This window comes from Parasteatoda tepidariorum, chromosome 10 (genome assembly GCF_982258835.1).
Source record: "Parasteatoda tepidariorum strain Cologne lab strain chromosome 10, Ptep-v5.0, whole genome shotgun sequence".
In the NCBI taxonomy this organism is placed as follows: Eukaryota; Metazoa; Arthropoda; class Arachnida; order Araneae; family Theridiidae; genus Parasteatoda; species Parasteatoda tepidariorum.
This window is the reverse complement of record NC_141764.1, coordinates 38977221-38997303: the sequence shown is the minus strand read 5'-3', so window position 1 is coordinate 38997303 and position 20083 is coordinate 38977221. Positions and strand designations below refer to the sequence as shown.

The 20083-nt window shown below is 30.0% G+C and overlaps 1 protein-coding gene across 4 annotated transcripts in view; it reads right to left on the bottom strand.

The window, feature by feature from the left end:
* LOC107439046 (homeobox protein extradenticle) overlaps nucleotides 1-20083 on the bottom strand; it is a 320360-nt gene that overhangs the window by 26293 nt on the left and 273984 nt on the right. For all 4 annotated transcript variants that reach the window (XR_006224678.3, XR_011637542.2, XM_043039033.3 and 1 more), the window contains exons 5-6: nucleotides 19354-19489; nucleotides 16830-16923 (exon numbers count right to left, since the gene is read on the bottom strand). Coding sequence is in view for 2 of the 4 variants with exons in the window: in XM_043039033.3 (XP_042894967.1) it covers nucleotides 16830-16923; nucleotides 19354-19489 (230 nt within the window). In the remaining 2 variants the exon portion in view is untranslated. The remainder of the gene's footprint in view (nucleotides 1-16829; nucleotides 16924-19353; nucleotides 19490-20083) is intronic.

Below are 20083 nucleotides of genomic sequence, written 5' to 3'. Positions count from 1 at the left end.
AAATAGAAATGAATATTATACTTTCGTCACCTATGCCATTATGTTGAAAAATTGAAAAGCATTAAAATGATAAGTTTCAATTCCCATCTTTAAAATTTATTTTGAGATATTAAATAAAAAAGATAATATCTATTTTTTAAAGTGAATTTTTCGTTGGCTTTTGATATTGCTATTTTAATCATTTAATTCCAAGTCAAGTGAATAGATAATGAGACACATAAAAAGTATTAGCAGATTTTCACTTACCGTGAATTTTAAAATAAAAACTATATACACGCATGTCATCTATACCATGCTTTGCAAATTGCAAGTCGAATAATTGAAATGCCAAAAAAATTTCCTAATTCACCGGTATAAGTTACTCGAACTAATGAAATAAATGTCACAAAAAACCTTTGCTAGAAATCTGCTGTCATTATTTTGAAAGGCCTCAAAGTATGTTCTTTCCTTATCAATTGATCGAATTAATAGGTAAAAGAGAGCAATAGTTTGGATTTAAAAGAAAATCTCGATTCAGTTCAATGTCTAAAAAACCCAGATTCAATCGAAATGTCGTTGGAAGTTCAGAGAAAATTTGCCCAGGTATGTTTACAGCTGTAAATTTCCTGGACACGGTAAAACATTTTCCCCCCAGCAAAATTCTGTTCTTTATTTTGAGTTGGCACACAATATCTTCCTTCAGCTAGGTTGTCAAGCGAATTTAGGTTGGGAAGCTTTTATAATGTGACGAGAACCAGTACGTGGTAAGAGAACGAAGTGTCGGACAAGACTCTGAAAATAGGGAAAAAGGCTCTGGGGACAGGGAAAAAAAATACCAGGCAGAGGGAATAAAGCATCCAAAAGAAGACGAAAAAGATAGTAAAAATAAAAGGGAAAACGAAACCAAGATAGTAGTTTCCGGAGAAGAAGCTATATTCAATGTCCAATCGTGACCGAATCTTGTCTGCTGTCACCATGAGGGGGGAGGAGGTTGGCTTCCAGCCCATCCCACCAGCGTCCGAGAGCATTGCAATTTGCTGGACGGAGCATTAGAATGGAACATTTGAGCAAGAAAGTGAGTACCAAAAGAAAACGGAAGACAGCCAGATCAAAAACAAAATAAAAAACCTCTAGGAAGATAAAATTTATTAAAGTACGTGTATATGAAGGGGCGCAGCCCAAGAAAAGTGGCTATTCAATTAGGGCGCCCCTTTCTGTCAGTTCCTTGTCAGAATATGGGGATTAAGAGGGCACACACCTACTATTTCTTTCCCAAAAGCCCAAAAGAGAAATATGATAAATTACAGAAAACGCAAACTTTTGCCTGCCGGGCAGAGGTACTTTCGCCAATAAAATTCTCGCCAAGTAATACGTCTCAACATCTAAGAGGACTTACAAGATATATTTTCCTGGCCTTTACAGATCTCATACTTTTTGCATCTTTAAGAAATGGTGAGAAGCAAGTCATGGAATAAAAGCCATGCCTTTGAAAAATAAAATTTACTTAAACCTCTTTACTAATGCAACTACCTTCATTTAGAAATAGTTTATGTAAATTTCAGAAATTTTTAAAGAAATCGTTTGCACAGCTTGTAATAGAAAAAGCATTTGTGGATATTTTAAAAAAATGAAACGCAAGAACGTATTGACCACAGTTTTACTCTAAACTGAAAATTTGCATCAAATCCAGGTTTATTCTTTCATTAGCAGCAAATTTAAATTTTTTCTCCTCCTATTTCACGTCAGTTTATTTTTTAATAACCGCTTTTTTGTGATTAAAACTCCACTTCAACATAACAATAGGAAAAAAATTGCTTTGATTGAAGTAATATCAGACCTCAAACAAAGGAGAACTAAATGCTATTTTCTTTCTTTTTTGGCAAGAATTTTTGAAACTTAGTTGATAATATTGTGACATTGGCTGTTTTTGCATTTCACCTTAAACATATTTCTATCGTTCTTTCCTCAAATAATCTCAGAGCATTGAAATTTTTAAACGTAAGTAATTCTAAATATAAGTAATACACATTTTTTTAATCATTTATCTATTTTTTATTAGCAGATAAATTATATATTTTTGTGAAAAGCTTTTTAAAAATAATAATAATGATGATATTGTTCACACAAGGCCATTTTGATCACATTTTTACGCAATTCAAATCGAACATCAATTTTAAATTCGATAATTTTTTTTTCCTCATCAGTATGAGTTTTGACACATACAAGTATATTCCTTGAATAAAGTTCGAATAATTTCAGTGATAAGCTGTGCTATTTTTCAAAGATTTCCTTATCTCTGATTTATTTTTAATCAACTGATGAATAAGAATATTATTATAATTTTAAGGCAGCGATCAAATGGTTTATTTTTTTTTTTTTTTTTACTAATTTTGTTCATTACTATATAGTTCTAAACTATTTTTTGATCGATACAATACTTCACAATAATAGTCTTTAAGCTTTGAAACTTTTAAAAGGCATATCTAAATTAATTAATGCTAAACATGCAAGTAGTAAATGTTTTCTAAATTTACGGTATAACAGCCGGAATAACTTAAGACACATATATCTAATCTAATTCATTAATTTTAATTAAACCAAATGTTCATCCTGGTTTTTCTTTCCTTTATTTTGGTATAAATTAGTATGAAAATATTTAAGAAAAATTCTTCATTGACTGCTCCAGTAGCGCCAATTTCGTTTCTATTGCACGCGGGTTTATAATTTTATTAAAATATCAAACTTCCATTAGAGTTAGTCCTGAAAAAGCGGTACGTTTTTTTTTTCTATTGAAAATTCTACAGCACCAGATGGCGCTATTACTCGGAGAAATCTAATTTAATTTACATAGACTACCTGCTAAACAATCTTTTATATAATTTTTTTTTAAAATATATTTATTATGCTAACCAATTGGTTTGTTTTCAGTGGTATATTAAACATGCTTTGTTGTTTTCACCCAAAATGCTCTTTGGGTTAAACATAATGAAAATTGCCTAATTTTTTTTAAATGAAACGAATAAAGTAAACTTCATAGGCTGTTTGGTGGCGCTGCTATAAGCAGCCTAATAAAATAAACCTTGTTGTAGCGGTTTTTAATTTAGATTATCCTATAATAGAGACTTATGGAAATTTCTTTTTGATTTTTGGGTCTTGTAATTCAGATGATGTTATTAATTTTAAAAAAAAATTAAATAGGTTTAATAGAAAATGAAATTTAGTTTTTAATTTTTAACTCAGTTTGAAGATCATGAAATTCCTAAATTATGCAAAATATAGTGAATGTGATGAATTTTGGAAAAATTACTTTAAGTTAAAATTTCCACATTGAATTGACTTCATCAGTGGCTGGTTATGATAAACAGAAATTTAAGTACCATTTTGCAAATTAAATTTCGTTATCTACCATATTTCAAAATTTCGATTATACTACTATTTCATGATCATCATATTTATGTTTAATTCAATATATCAAATTTAAACTACTTTACAGTTAGTAAAACCATTTATGGGAAAAAAAATCTATAGAAAAATTATAAAAGAAATTAGAAAGAAAAATTGCCATTCAAGAAAATATCGATTTAGACCGGTCAGCATTAAGCCTAAAAAAATTCCATCACATTTCCCGCCAGTCTTGACAGTTTCCACTATGCTTAGTCAGCATCCGTCCAGGGGATATCCATGATGGGGGTAGAGATGCTGTCTCCATGACAACCGCTGCCAACAATCCAGCTTGCCACTCACCCCTTGACCTGGCCAAGCATAGGCACGCGGGGTCTACGCCAGGGTAATCACGATGACTGGAATCTCGGACCGATGGACATGCATTCCTCTGGACTGGCGACATGAAGGCGACGTTGCCCACACCCTGTTATACCCCCCTCTTACCCCACCGAACAGAATCCGCTTTGATAGTGAAATCGCATATGTAACACCTTCGCACCCTCTCATTCCCAACCCAGTGATCGGGGGTGGTAATTCTAGCCTCTTTATCGCCCCCCGTGGCATGCTTTCTCGTTGTTTTGGTAACAAGGGGTAATTATCTTTTGACTTGTATCGGAGTTGGAGAATTCCGTTGGGTTGGGGGGAGAGTGAAGTTTCATCATCTCCAGCACATTTTATTACGGCCCTTAAGGATTGGAGAAAGAGGGGTAAAATGCATTCTAATCGAAATTGGTCCGATATAATAATATCTATGGAGAGGGCATGTTTTGGTATTAAAAACTATTATTTAAAGGAACAGGATACTTCAAAGCTCTTGTTCACTACGTAAATTTTGTTTTAAATCCGGACTTTTGATGTAAAAAGAGTACAGCACAATATTGTAATACTTGCTTGATATGCCGATCGATTTATGTACTTCAATATTTAGCTCAATTTTTCTCGCAATAACACACACATCTTTTGGTTAAATAGGGAAATCTTTATAGCTATATGGCCTTGAAAAAAAATTGAAGAATAGCTGAAATTCGTTTCACCTTCGATTTCAATTTTTATTAAGAAAAATATATATAAAATATAGATCATACTATTTTTATTTTATTTTAATAATTGTTGTGAGCACAGATGTAATTAAGTGATTTATATATATATTGCCAACTTGCTCCGGACAGCAAATATGTATTTTAAAGTGGTAGTTTATCAATTGTGGTTCTTGGTTTAATAAATTAAATTTGGTAGATTTTTATCCATCACTATTTCTAAATAATTCGTAGGCTTATATAATTCACCACTTTATAGTATTTAAGGCATACTATACCTTTCAAAAAGCAAGCGAAAATAGTCAAATATTTTCAAAATTTACTTTGTAATTATTTACCGTTTTTGTAATTATTTTGTCGTGTCCGGAGCAGTTGGCATCTCTGTATATATATATATATATATATATATATATATATATATATATATATATATATATATATATATATATATATATATATATATATATATATATATATATATATATATATATAGAAGATTTTTTTTCTAGAAAAATTTTGTTATTCTGAGCAGATCAATTTTTTTCAATCAATTCTTAAACTACTAACTTGAAACGCTTTTAAATTAAGGATTAAATTTCAGTTTTAAGCGATTGAAATACATTTAACCTTCTGTTAGTCTGAAAGTTTTTGCTCTTATACGTGTCCGCTTTCTTACTAAACAAGCAAGTCTTTTTCCCAAAGGCTTAAAAACAACCACATCAAAGAGACAGATCATTTCACAGACAATACCAAAAATCTTTGAGTGTGCAAAATTCGAGACATTCGGCAATATTTAATACTTTAAATTAGTGTAATTTTAATTGCGATTTCAGAGGACTAGGCAGCTGAAATATTGCTAAACACTGTTTTCTATAAAATCTCCAAAGTTTATACTTATAGTGAATTTCCCAGAAAATTCTAGGTTTTCCTGTGAAATTTTCAGTTATTCATAAATATTTGAAATTTTAATTACTGATATGATAATTCGGTATAAAATTTTCTACATTCCTTTTTATTAAAAGAAGTTTCCTAACATTTAAAAAAAATAAAAACACTTTGTTTAGAAATATAAACAAGTGACTTTGATTTTGTTATTTATAAATATATGAAATTTCGAAAGCTAAGCAATAACTCGTTTTTCGGTTTAAAATTTCAAATCTATTTTTATCAAAAAAGGTTTTTAATATAAATGAACATTATGTTCAGAAATATAAGTCAATAAAATGACTTGGAATTTATTATTCATAAATATTTGAAATTTCGAAAGCTTAACAATTACTGACTTTTTGGTATAAAATGTTCAATTTCTTTTCATCAAAAAAAGATTCTTAACACAAGAAAAACATTGTGTTAAGAACCATAAAAACAAGTGACTTTAAATTTATTAGTCATAAATATTCGAAATTTCGAAAACTTAGCAATTACTGATACTTCGGTCTAAAATGTTCCAATTTAGTTTTATCAAAACAGGCTCTTAGCATGAACAAATATTGTGTTCAGAAATATAAACTAATCAAGTAACTTTGAATTTCAAACGATATTTTAAAAACAGAAGTTTCAGACATTAAATATTCTTATTAATTTGAAATTACATTCCACAAATCTTAATAACTGTTTACATTAGAATGAGATTTGGCGCCTCACGGCTGTCTTTCAGCCCCGAGTATTGACATCCCCCTAAAGAAGCAACCCTAAGCAGAAAGCAGACTGACCGTGGTCCGCGGCGGTCGATAGGGCTAGTAAAGGGCGCAAAATGGCCACTGTTTCGGCGCTTCCTTGAATCGCTGAGAACAGAACAAATGTGCCTGCCCGTCTGGAAATAATCAGCTTTCCTTCTATGCAACAGAAAGGGAAGGGAGTAAAAGATTATTCAAATGTGCAATTTTCCATAACAATGATTTCATTTAAAGGACTCTCCGTTGGAATGAGAAAATTCGATTAGAATTCGAATAAACTTTAAGATGAATTGAAGAGAAGGAATTCGATTTTTGGGGCAATTTTGTATGTAATAGAAGGAAAATATAACCTTTTAAAACGATGGTGTTTGAGGGTTTATTACATGCGTTTAAAATAATAACAAATTCATTATATACATAACAGTGAATTGTGTATAGTGGAATAAAAAATAGTCTTTAAAAGGAGGTTATATTGAAAATGCAATAAATTCGTTATACTAGTAAATTGTGTGTAGTCGAAAAAAATATAGCATTCTAAAGTGAGGGTGTGCTTTGAAATCTTAATTACTTCCTTAGATACATACAGTAAATTGAGTGTATAAGAACATAACTATTTAAAACGATAGTGTTTCAGGCTATATTTATTGTATACCTTGAAATTCTAATTACATTATACATAATAGGAAATTGTGTGTAGTAGGATCAAATTGTCTTTGAAGCAATGAGGCATAATTTGAAATAAATTAATTCTAATGATAATTTGAACCAAAAGATGTACAGCATTTAAGATAGCGATTTTGGTGTAACTAAATATTACGAAAATTATCCCGGACAAGGCATGGGTATTCTTTCATTCTCTGTACTATCTATCCTTACTGTGGTTGCAACGTGGGCCCACCTAATATGGTGCCCCTGGAAAAGTGGCCAATAAATCTGCCCTTCAGATGCCTGTATGTCGTAAGTCATTCCCCAGGCGGGCATTGGAAAAAAATATATTATGAAATTACGTATCAAAATTTGGATACTTATCAAATAATTTGAGGCTGGGTAATATAAACCATACTTTTTGCAAAAATGACTTTTTTATATTTAATTCTCCTTGAGTATAATTTCCAGACAGGGCAGATACTCTTACATAGATCCAGATTTTTCACTACAAAACAGCAGAATACACAGAAAACATTTTATTGCCTATATGGAAATTTTGGTATTTTTTAAGAAAAACGCGCTCCTGAAAGCTTTTAAAATGAGGTTTATCATTATATTGTCTCGACTTCTTTCTATGCTAAAAGTACTGTCATACACTGTGCTTTCAATTACATAATGGTATGAAAAGCAACAAGAAAAAAATACCATTTTAGAGAAATTTTTCCAAATTTAATTATTATTTTGTTGTTGTTTTTTTGTCAAAATTCAATTTTTTTTTTCTATAAAAGAATTCTTCGAGCAATAAAAACTGAGGGTAGAGATAGTCGGTGAATTATGACTCAAATTCGGAGACTTAAATTGACAAGACTTAAGCTACTTCATCACTTGCAGAAATTTCTCAAAAAAAATTTTTTTACACTCGCGTTTTTGTATTTTTTAGCGCATTTATTCACATTTACTTTACCTTTCAAAGTCAAAACTTTTAAAATAAAAAAGAAGAGCTCAAACAATTTAATAAACTAACATTCCATTTTAATTACAGCTCCCGAATTCCATAACCTGACGTTGCAAGGACAACAAGGATATCAACCGGTAAATGTTTAATGGCAAAATATTTGAACAATTTTAAATGTCCGATTTTTTAATACTCAAGACACATATTTAGTTTGCGAACATTTATTAGCATGCAGTTTTCTGAATTAAACCAGTCATAACAAAGCTATTACCAAAACAACATCAAACATATTTTGATTTAAACATCTACGATTCTGTTCTTTTTAAATTCAAATCATCTAACTTCACTTCGACGTTTAATTTCACTTAAAAATAACTACGTCAAAATTTTAGAAAAACTTTTAAGTGTAGTATATGTTATAATTTAACTAATTTTTAAAAAACAAAATTTTTTCAAGTTCAAATAAAAATATTTATAGCATAATGAGACAATCAAATTACACTTCAGGGCAATTAAAACTTAGGATTTGCGATTTTATAAAAGCTTTAATAGAGAATTTAATGAGCTCATTTAGCAAAGAAGATTTAAAAGCTTCTTAATCAGAATTCTAGACAAAAAAATTTTTTGAAACTTCACTGAAATGAGAATCCTTTCTGGCCAATCACAGCCCGTCTACAAGTAACAAAATGGAAATTAAATTGGAGAGAAATTCCATTTTAATTAGGGCTGTACTTTTCATAATGACTTCTTTTGAAGTATGTGAAACTTTTTTTTAAAATTCTTTTCCAGAAATAGTACTCAAATATGCAACTCCGTCTCAAAAGAAAATCGTCGCGAAAACTGAATATCGTTTGCAGCACCTCTATCTGCACCAATTAACATCGAAAAGAGCTTTTTAACGAGGACACTGACTAAATGGGTACTTCTCCTTTAAAGAGAAATAAAAAATAATAATAATAAAATAAATAAATTGGCGATGAACGAAAAAAAAAAATTGGCGACAAAAAAAACAAAAACGCGCCAAAATCGCTTTTAAGAGGAACTTCAGGATTAAACGCATTCAGGAAGGAAATTTGAAGTGAGATGATAATAAGAAGACCCAAAAGAAAAAAAAAAAAGTATATACAATAATCTAGAAAAATCCTAATGAGGTGTAATTAAAGAGATATCACTGAGAAGAGGGGAGAGGAGTGAGGTGAAATGCCTGCTGAAACACGTCGTAATAATCGGTGGTGTCGAAGTGTTAAGAGTATCGTGGAATAGTTGCTGGTCTCCATAGCAAAGTCACGTATTTTGGGTTCTCTTAAGTGAAGAGGAGGCGTGAGTGGGAAGGTGGTGGTATCACAAATTGGACACCAGAACCCCAGTTTTACAGTTAAGAACAAAGCTGATTTTGGGTTTGCAATCGATTTGTGAAATAAAGTGATTTGCAAGAGAAAAGTGAGTTTTTCTTGTGTGTGATATTCATGCAGTGCATTTATTTTGGATAGTAATGAGATTTTACTAATAAAAATGTAATAGTAAAAGTTCTTAATTGAACGCGAGACAAATTTATGGTCATAAAGATTTTTTTTTAAAACATAAAATCGCTATAATTCGCTAAGCAATCTCATTCTATTTAAAACATTGTAATTTTAAATAGTAAATCTAATAAAACTATTTACAAAAAAACTTAATTGTTGCAAAAGTAGTTTAATTGTTGTTTAAGTAGTAGTTTAATTTTTGTTAAAGTAGTGGCTTAGAATTGATTCGTAAGGAAAAACAAATTTTTCTTGTAAGTTAATCATGCAATGATTTTGTTTCGGATAGTAATGAAATTTTACTAATAAAAATGTAATATTAAAATTTCTTAATTCAATGTTAAACTAATTTGTAGTAATAAAACTAATTTGTTTATTTTTTGTATTATAAAATCACATTTATAACGAATTGCCAAGAATAACTGTCTCAAAATTTTAAGTTGTAATTTTAAATAGCAAAATTAATTAATCTTATTATTTTAATTATAAAAAAAACCTAACTGTAAATTAAAATCGCAAAAAAATTAATCATAATTGTTGCTTTAAGTATCAAAAGTAATTCGCGCAACAGTGTTAGAAAACCGAAACGATCTAAAAGCAAAAACTTATTGGGAAGTTGTCTGAGTTTAAACTAAGACTTTTATAAGTTATTTCAATTTAATTGAAGCATGCTATCTAAAAATCGGTATAAGTTTTTTTTTGACTTTAACATAAATGGTTACCTTTATGCCTAACTAGTTCGTATCATCAATCTTACAGCTATGTAGAGATCGAAGTAATAAAACCTAACAAAATTGTTACAAGTAGTTTTTATTGAAAGTCGGAACTAAACGCAAGTAATCTTCTGTCCTCAATAGTGGTATATATGCCCCCAAATTAATGTACTTATGTATATAAGTGCCAACGTATTGCATAGAGGACTACTAATGTGCTCATATATATATTTTAGCTTTATTTTTGATAGGGATTCTAAATGTTTGCTATGTAGGAGGTCATTATAGAACCCCATGTACTTCCTTCTTTATTTCATGGTGGGTTATCGCACTCATAGTTATGTGCACATAAAAATGCAGCATTGAATTTGAGTGAGAGAGATTGGTTACACGAGATCAATATGAAAATCTATTCCAAAGCAAAATTTATTTTACAGAAGCAAAAGTTTCCAAAACTAACCCATTTTGACAGCTTTACTTTAGCATAAAGGAAACAGCAATGGCCAGAGTATTAAAACATATAATGGATATTTTCCACAAGAGAAAAAAAAAAAAAAAAAAGCCAGAGTAATAGATAACCCGAGAGAAAAACTCTTATAAATCTGTTAACGGCTACCTTCAAACCATGAAAGTTAAATAAAAAGAATAAAAAACAGAATTTCCTACCGAAAAAATTGAAGAGGGGGTAAAAAAAAAAAAGTAAAAAAAAGAAGAAAGCAAAAGTCCGGATGAGACTAAAGGGGAAGTAGCCAAGATAATAGCTAAAGTAGAAAAAGAATGAACGAGGTGGCGAGAAAGATTTTGCTGATCCTTCCGAAAAATAAGTCGAAAAACGACAGAAAGTAAGTAAAATAGAGAGAAGAAACTGGAAAAAAAGCTAGAAAGGGAAGGAAATAGTGGGTGCTATGAGAAGAACGGAAACATTCCAGAATCTTTTAAGCGGGGGTGGTGGAGAAGGAAGCAGCGTCCCTCGATGAGAACCTATGGGAGGAAGTTTGGTCCGGTTTCCGGGATTCCTTCCTAGTTAGGAAACAGGCTTTTCCTAGACTAGAATGTGCGACTTGTGGGGATGTCTTCTAAAAAAAAATTATTTACGAACAGAAACTAAACCGGCGGAATTGAAGGGAAGTATATGAATAGACTAAGTAAACATTAAACTATCACTGACTCGCTTGATAAAGTATATCCTAAGTTACCACAAAAAAAAATAATAATAAAGCAGATTAACCTTTCTATTTTTTAACAAGAATGTACAAAAAAAAAACTTAAAATCAGATTATGCGGAAATTTTTGTGAGGACAAATTGGATCTAGCGAAATTTAAATTTATATCAATTGATAAAAATTCGGAATATTTATAAAATATTGTTCTAAAGGACAATAACAGAACTCAAAACACCTAACCCTGCAGTGTAGTGATGAGCTGGTGCTGGGCAGTCAGTCATTTTTGCGCTCAACTAGAGTAATCCTAAATTTCTAAACTTTTAGAGAAAGGCACGAATCGCCTTGAATAGTGATCTGTTTCAGTTATGTTTATAAGCATTGTTAATTAAATTGTTATATCTGATGTTCTATCTGTTCAAACAGATCTATGGAATTTTCTTTCTTTATTTCCAACTTTTATTTATTGGTTTATAGCCAGATTTGTTTTTTTTCTTTTCGCAACCAAAATAAAATTCCATATATTTATAACACTCTTATAACACAATCTCTAAACAATTCCTTAGTTTACCCAATAAAAAAATTCTAATTAGCACACGATCGTTAGATGGATGTTAACAAATTCCAAAAAATTATATTTGAAAAAAAAAAAAAAAATCTCTCTCCATGTTTCTCTCTTAAATTATATTTAAAAAATTCTCCCCCTTCATATAAAAAAAAAAAAACAAAAAAAAAAAAAAAAAAAAAAAAACAACGAAACTTTAAAGAGTTGCCAAGAGTTGAGTTAAAAGTTGCCAAATTATTTTAACGAAATGCATATATTCAAATCGTAACTATATATTGCAGTTATCACTTTAATCGATAGCAATTAGTAATGATTACATTATTACTTTAAATTTGAATATTAAACCTCAGCCATAATACACTCATGGACAAAAAAATTAGCGCACCAAGCTAAGGTGAGCTAATTTTTTTTATCCATGAGTGTAAATTAAAATTCAGTAATATGATTAGCCAAACTACTGAAAAAAAAAGCTCATTTGATATTAAATTACTAAAATAAAAAGATATTCTAAATATATCTACTGCAAAGAAAACTTATTAAGTCAAGGCATACCCTCCAAATTAAGATATCAAAAATAAACAAAACACCAAATTAAAAGGGATTGACAAAGTAATTACCATCCACCTGGAGTTTACTTTAAACTAACAATCCACTTTTTTTCTAAAGAAAACTTCGTATAAAAATCCACAACCTCAACAAAACTCACCAACATCATCTCATCCATGGAAAAGGGAGAAAAAAAAAAGTAGGGAAAAGTCTGATATTTATCCCACGGAAAAAGAGGAATATAAGCAGTGCCAAAGCCTGGTGCCAAAAGATAGACAGCAAACAAACAATATAAAAGGCTAGATGTGGGGAAAAAAGGAAGGAAAACCAATAAAGGCAGTAGGCAGCCCATGCTGGAAAGCAATAGCCATCAGAAAAGAGTTGGGCACACAACTTTTCTCTTCATGCCTGCACAAACATTTGTGCAGTTACCAAAGATACCTACTAACTCAAACAAGTTCCTTCTTTTTTTTTTGTGCAGGAGACAACCTATACTCCTTGAGGGTATTAAGAGGGAATTTTCAAAGAAAAGAATGAATTTGATTTTTAGAGTAGAATGTATATGTATGAAGGGTTTTCTAGCAGAGCTGAATTAGATTTAGGGAGGTGGAGGACAAGTACCGACTGTAAATGTGTAAATAGGAACAAGGGGATTGTTGACAGTTCTTAAATGCCCGTTTGTAATATTTTGATAACTCTGGCCCGTCTTTTTTTATTGGTGGGGTTTAATTAAGTAGTGTATGTGCGTGGAGTAGATTGAGGTAAAAATCAATTTGTATACAGAAAAATTCCAATTTTGTTTGGGTAACAAAAAGAGGTAATTAAATTAAATAAATAGGGTTTGATAAATATCAAAGGTTTGAAAAAATCTAAATTTTGGAGTTTTCATTAGCCAACTGCAACAGCATCTGCAAAAAAATGTGTTTGTTTAATTCAGAAGCATGAGAACCATGATGTTATGGAAGCTAGCCTATGGTACCATTATTTGCACTAAAAATCAATGCATTTAACAATTATTATTGCTTTTTTTCCTATAGTAACATACAAATTTTCCCCCTTTTATTTTTTGCAGTTTTTTGTTTTTTTCAAGCAGTGACATTACTATTTAAAGTTAAAGGGGGGGGGGAGGATTAAGGTGAAACTCATGAATGTTAGTTTAAGATTTTCATTTATCGTTTCGGACAATTTTATTCATGAACTAAAAACTATTACATCGACAAACTTTTCCAATTTTACAAAAAAGATAACTGTAGATTTACTCTTAAAATTGATGATTCTCTCACAATTAACTTATCAAAGAGTATTTTTTCTTAATATGCAATCTCTTCCTTCTTTACTTATTTTTATTATTCAATGGAACATAAAGGGATAAAAATAAAGTTCATTTTTTAATTATTATTCTTTTTATCCCTTAATAGAGGCAATTTAATTTAAACCATGTATAGCTTTTGTCCGGAAGGTTTAATTTCGTCTGAATACACATAACAAAAAAGTTTTTTTTTTCTTTAATGAACTGTCTAAATTAAAGAGGCTAAAGAAAACAGTATTTGAAATTAATTATCAATTTTAAATGCAGTACGCACATTTCAAATCAAAGATTTGTAGCTGATAAAAACCTACGAAAAAGCTAATTTTTTGTGCGGTTGTATATACTTTTGAAATAAAACGTTGAAACGGTACAAGTTGAACTACACAACTCAACATATTAACGAAGTAAAGAATTTAATTTTACAAGCAGACAACATTGAACAAAAAAAAAAAAAAAAAAAAAAAAACGCCAATATATTTATTTTTATAGCTATTTCAAGCGTCATTCATTATTAACGCACGTGGATTCAACCATATCCCATTACACAAAATGAACAATACAGCTACCAAAAAAAAAAAAAAAAAATCACAATATCTACATAAACTTCAAACTCTCGCACTGCTCTAGACTAATTCAAATAAAAGGTGGAATAATTCACACAAGCTCTAGCCGGAGACGCGAAAAATTCTAGTTCCATAACAATGGAAAGAATAAAGGAATAAAAAAAAAAAAAGAAAAAATATTGGGAAAGATGGTAAGGCATTATTATCCTGGAACGAAACAGTCGAACTTCCTCTTCTTTCTCCTATATAAACTTCACAGTCTTCCTTCCCATTTAACTGTCCCATAAAGCAGGGGCTGAGCCCCTATGTGAACGGTAAAAGGGGGGTGGGCACACCGGGCCGCCCCCTTATCGCGCGGCCGATGCTAGAGTGTGAGAGCGTGCCGCCGAAAAGCAATGGCCACCCGGGGACAGTTTCGGCTGTTTGCCCGGTGAACAGACGTTCAGTGTAGATAAGAGAAGAAGCCCCGGTGTTAGAGAGAGTGCTAATCTGGGAGTGCCTTTTATCAGCCCTGGTGCAGGCCCTAGCCATGTTGCTGCAGGAACGAGGAAAGGTGGTGTGGAGGGGGTGATTAGTGTGAGCTCTTTTCTGGGAGTGTGTTTGTTATGTGTGTGAAATACCGAAGAGGGCTAGTTTCGGATTTTGCTTCTATTTTTCTTGCTCTTTCAATGCAAAGGAAATAAAGCTAAGCTTGTTTTTTGTTGGTTCGTTGATTTTGTGACATAAATACAGCTGTACATATGTTTAGTAGGAATTATATAAAGTTTATTTTAACTAATGCAATTACTTTTAAAATAATGGTTTCGTGTTGAAAATTTGATGGTATGATGTGCAATGTAAATTATTAATAGTTTAACTAAAATATATGGATAGTTAATCTATAATTCACCGCTAATAATTATTTTTTGAAGCACTAACGTTGAATCGTTAAAACAAATAATTAAAATAAAAGTTTGATTCTTACTAGGTTGAAAAACAAGGATCTTTGCTACTTTGACCAAATCAGAAATTTGTTCATAATATGCTTTTTTAAAAAAAATTCTCATGGTTAAACCAAAAAAAAAATATATATATATATTTTGTCTGGATTATGTGTTTTACAAATTTTTTATAGTTTAACCAAAGATTATGTAATTTACAAATCGATGTAAGATGATCATTATTTTTTGAATGCTAAAATGCTTTAACAGAGCAAAAGAAATTTATTTCAAGTATATAACTACATTGAAAAGAATGGTTTAAGTTATTATAAAAAGTAATAAGGAATTTGATCGTAAAAAGATTTTCTATTGTTAACCTGAAAATACATAATTTCTTAAATGGATAAATTCTGACAATTTAGATTTTGAATATTTAGGGCTAATTTTAATCGAAAAAATATAAAATAATCACTATTAATGTCTCTGATAGCTATTCGGAGAAAACCGTTAAAAAAAATTATTGAAAAGATAATTAAGTTAATGAAGATAACTTTTTTTAATTCGAATTAAAATAATTAATAATGATACTAAAGTGTTGCATATCAAATCCAGCCAAGTTCGCGTAAAGCAAAATAAAACATTATTTTTTTTATACGCACTATTTATAAATTTTTTTTTTGAAAGACAAAATGAATATTGCTTGTATAAATTTTAAAAAAAAATATTGTAAAGATTGCTTTTAATTTTTTATTTTCGAACATTTCAATAAAATCATTCATATGCGAAAAAATAAGGGTTTATTTTTTATAGACTTGGTAGGGTTTCATATAAAATATCTTAAACTGTAATAAAATCATCCGCCTGTGCGGAAGGGACAATTTTCTTAGTAATGCAGTTGTGAGTTTATAAAATAATTAAAATAGAAACTCCGTAAAACGTTTTATAAAAAAAAATGACAATTTCAGATTTAAAAAAAAAAATTGCATATGTATCTGCTAGTTAAAATGAAATGTATAACATTTTGCACTTTTAAATAACATGCATAATATAAGTTTAATTTTTATAATAATTTAAACCATGCACACAACCTTTCTCGCACAACAAATTTAAATTTGAGGTAATTTTATTTTTAAAGAGATTCATAAAAATGTGTCGATTAATTCCAACCTGCAACTTTATTTTCAATATTCTGTAACATATAAACTTAAAAAAGTTAATAATAAATTATCTGTAGAAAATTTGACAGTTTTTAAGTGTTTATGAGACTTCTGAGTAAAAAATAAAAAAATATATGCTGATTAAAATATAATAAATTCAGAAAAAAAAAATTAAACTATTTAGTTAAAAATTTAATTTTGTTATTCATGTCAAACCGTTAATAACGAAACTGAAGAAGAAAAAAAATAAAAACTAGCAAAAAGAACCTTTATGAAGCAATTGAATAATTTAGTATTTTTCAATAAAGCTTGCATGTTTATTAACGTAAGAAAATGTACTTGTCATGAAATTTAAGAAAAAAAAATTGTATTTAAAATGTAAAATAATCAAAAATATTAATTAAAAAAAATTAAAAACAGAACTTTAAAAATGAAATTTGTAAAAGGAAAATAAAAAACTTGACTACGGAAACATTATTATATAAAAAACAACATTTTTATTTAAAAACTTGAGTTCCTTTGTACAAAATTTTTTAAAAGTCTTTCTACACATTGTCGCGCACATCGACACAGGGACAAAAACGGACATACACACACGACTGATTTCAATAATAATCGGTGGGAGGGGAAAACTGACCTGCTTTTTTGGCAGCGTATAGGTTGGCTTCTTCTTGAGCTTTACCGATATTTTTCTTGTACCTAATTCGTTTATTACCGAACCAATTTGACACCTAAAAAGAAAAAAAAAATACTTAATACAATTCACCAGAAAGCACAGTTAGGTACCATAACTTAGCACAGTTAGATACCTTAACTTAGCACAGTTAGGTACCATAACTTAGCACAGTTAGATACCTTAACTTAGCACAGTTAGATACCTTAACTTAGCACAGTTAGATACCTTAACTTAGCACAGTTAGATACCTTAACTTAGCACAGTTAGATACCTTAACTTAGCACAGTTAGATACCTTAACTTAGCACAGTTAGATACCTTAACTTAGCACAGTTAGGTATCATAACTTAGCACGGTTAGGTAGTTCACCGGAAAGCACAGTCAGGTACCATAACTTTGCACAGTTAGGTACCTTTCTGAGTTAGGTACCATAACTTAGAAATTAGGTTCTTCAAATTCATGAACATGCACCGAGGGACCAATATTGGAATGTATAGATTATTTAATATTAGTCATATACAGGGCCAATATCGGCCTATATAGGCTGAATAATGAATATAAAATATCGGGGGAATCGTGAATCTGACTATTCTAGATAGGGCCGATATTCGAAGTTAAGTGGCAGTAAAATATCTAAGATGAAAAACAAAAATACTTAATACAATTTACCAGAAAGCACAGTTAGATATCATTACTTAGCACAGTTAGGTAGTTCACCAGAGAGCACAGTTGGGTACCTTTCTAAGTTAGGTACCATAACTTAGAAGTTAGGTTCAGCAAATTCAAATTCATGAACATGCACCGAGAGGCCAATATTGGAATGTGTAGATTATTTAATATTAGTCATATACAGGGCCAATATCAGCCTATATAGGCTGAATAATGAATATAAAACATCGGGTGAATCGTGAATCTAACCATTCTAGATAGGGCCGATATTGGAAGTAAAATATGGGGTGAATCGGACAATTAATGAATATTGGCGCAATGAGGGCCCAAGTCATTTTGCTAATAGGGTCATTACAGTAACTTTTTTTTTCACCTTTTCGCTTTCCTTTTCTAAATAAATGCTTTATCAATCTTACTTTATAGAAAAGAATGAGAATGTCTGGTCACTAGTCTAGTGACTAGTTTACACTAATGTCACTGGACAAAGTCCCTTTGTGATGCTGTTTCGGTTAAATTTGAAACCCATAATAGTGATATTCGAAACGATTAATATACATTTAATTCGAAATTCATTAGGTTTAGATAATTTAAAATTCCTTAGACTTATTCAATACAATGCATTTATTATTTAACTCAATAAAAGTTCAATATTATCGTATTAGAACTTATTGACTTTTTCTTAGAATGAAAAAATCATTTTAAAACGCAAGCGTGAAAATAAAATCCCTATTTCAATTACAACTATATATCCAGAAACATTTTGGTATTAAAGCTTAAAATTAATTTGACTATTAGAATTTACAGATGATCAACATGGAATTAAAATCTCCTCTTTTAATACTTTTACAGAGCCGAATTTTTTTTTCCCCTTCTCAATTTTAGTTTCATTGACCTCGCCACAATTATTTTAGAGGACAGAGTAGATAATTTTTGGCATTAACTCTGTACTTGATAACCAATATTACGGTCTATAGTTGTGGACAACAAGAGATTGCTTTTAAATTTGATACAAGCCTCTCAAATTTTAATATCACTGTCATTACCTGTTTAAATGTTATCTCAGACTGCAACTCTCGGAATTGAATACTGGCATCCGTAGTTGTTGATTATATTTATATTTAAAAAAATTAATTAAAATCACCATTTAAATTACACCTGGTTACTTTAAAACTAACTCTAATATAGGGTGCGTAGCCAAATTATTCAACAAAAAATAAGCACCTTTGAAAGCACTTTTCAAGCACTCCAATAATATTTTTAAGCACTTTAAAAGAATATCATAATCAGGCAGGTTTGGAAAGCTTTTGACAATTGACGGTATTATCTGTTTTTTTTTAACAGTCATGTCAAAAAAAATTCTTTTGACATTGTTTTTGACAATTGTCAAAATTTTTAAATCATGTAAATCGAATGGCGTTTTCATAAGCTACGGTAGTAATAGATTGGGGTTGAATTAATTGTGAAAACGTTGAATAGAACAATGTGAACAGTGTCTTTTTACACATTTCGTAGCGAAAATCAACATGGTAAAGAAAAAATCTCAATTTGGAAAAGGGAAAATTAAGCACTTTTTAAAAACACCCAATGAAAAAAGCACCTTTAAGGGCTTTTAAAAAACGAAAATCGAAAATAAGCACCTTTAAGCACTTTTTAAAAATGCTACGCAGCCTGTGATAGTACCTTAATATTAATTTGACTACTAGAAGCCCATGACAGCAACTTATTGACTATTGACATTGTTAATTTTGAACAAAATTGTCGCTAATTAAAAACAAGAATTAAAGATACTTATTTATGTTGCAAAGGTATATATTTACCTGAGAGACTGTGATACCACACTTCCTCGCCAGTTCTTCTTTTGCTTCTTCACTAGGGTAGGGATTACTGAGGTGGGAATAAAAGTATTCGTTGAGGATTTCTGTTGCTTGTTTACTAAAATTCCGCCTTTTTCTCCTGCAAGAAAAACATCATAAAAAGGTGAACAAAAAAGCATAATTTACAACACAATAAATAGATAAGAACATTGTGAATAGATTTTATTATTTAGTGCTAGCATTGACTGGAATGCTGTAGCAAAAGTTATAATTAAAAAAATCGGAGCAGTTAAAGTTTTTTTCATTAAGCTTAAATTATCGTTTTAATTTTTTTTTTGTTTGTGGCTGCAAACGATAATCCTTAAAAGTCGAAAAAACAAGAACTATTAAAAAAAACTCTAGGCGCAAACGATAATTTCTTAAATTTGAAAAGAATGCAGGAACTTTCCTCTAGAATAAGTTGTAGTTCAAAAGAGATTTTAAGAGATAATAGAAATAGGTAAGAATTACAAAACTTATGCATTGATGAGAATACTAACGAAGAAAAAACATTGTTTCAAACTTAAACATTTTAAATGTATTCATATTTCTCTTCAAGCGCAATTTTCCCATAGTTTGCTGGAATTAAATGAAACACAAATACTCGTATCAAAGAAAGCAAATGTTTATGCAACGGCTTTTTTTTTTTTTTTTTTTGGAAAAAAAACAGAATAAAAATAAATTCAAAATAAGA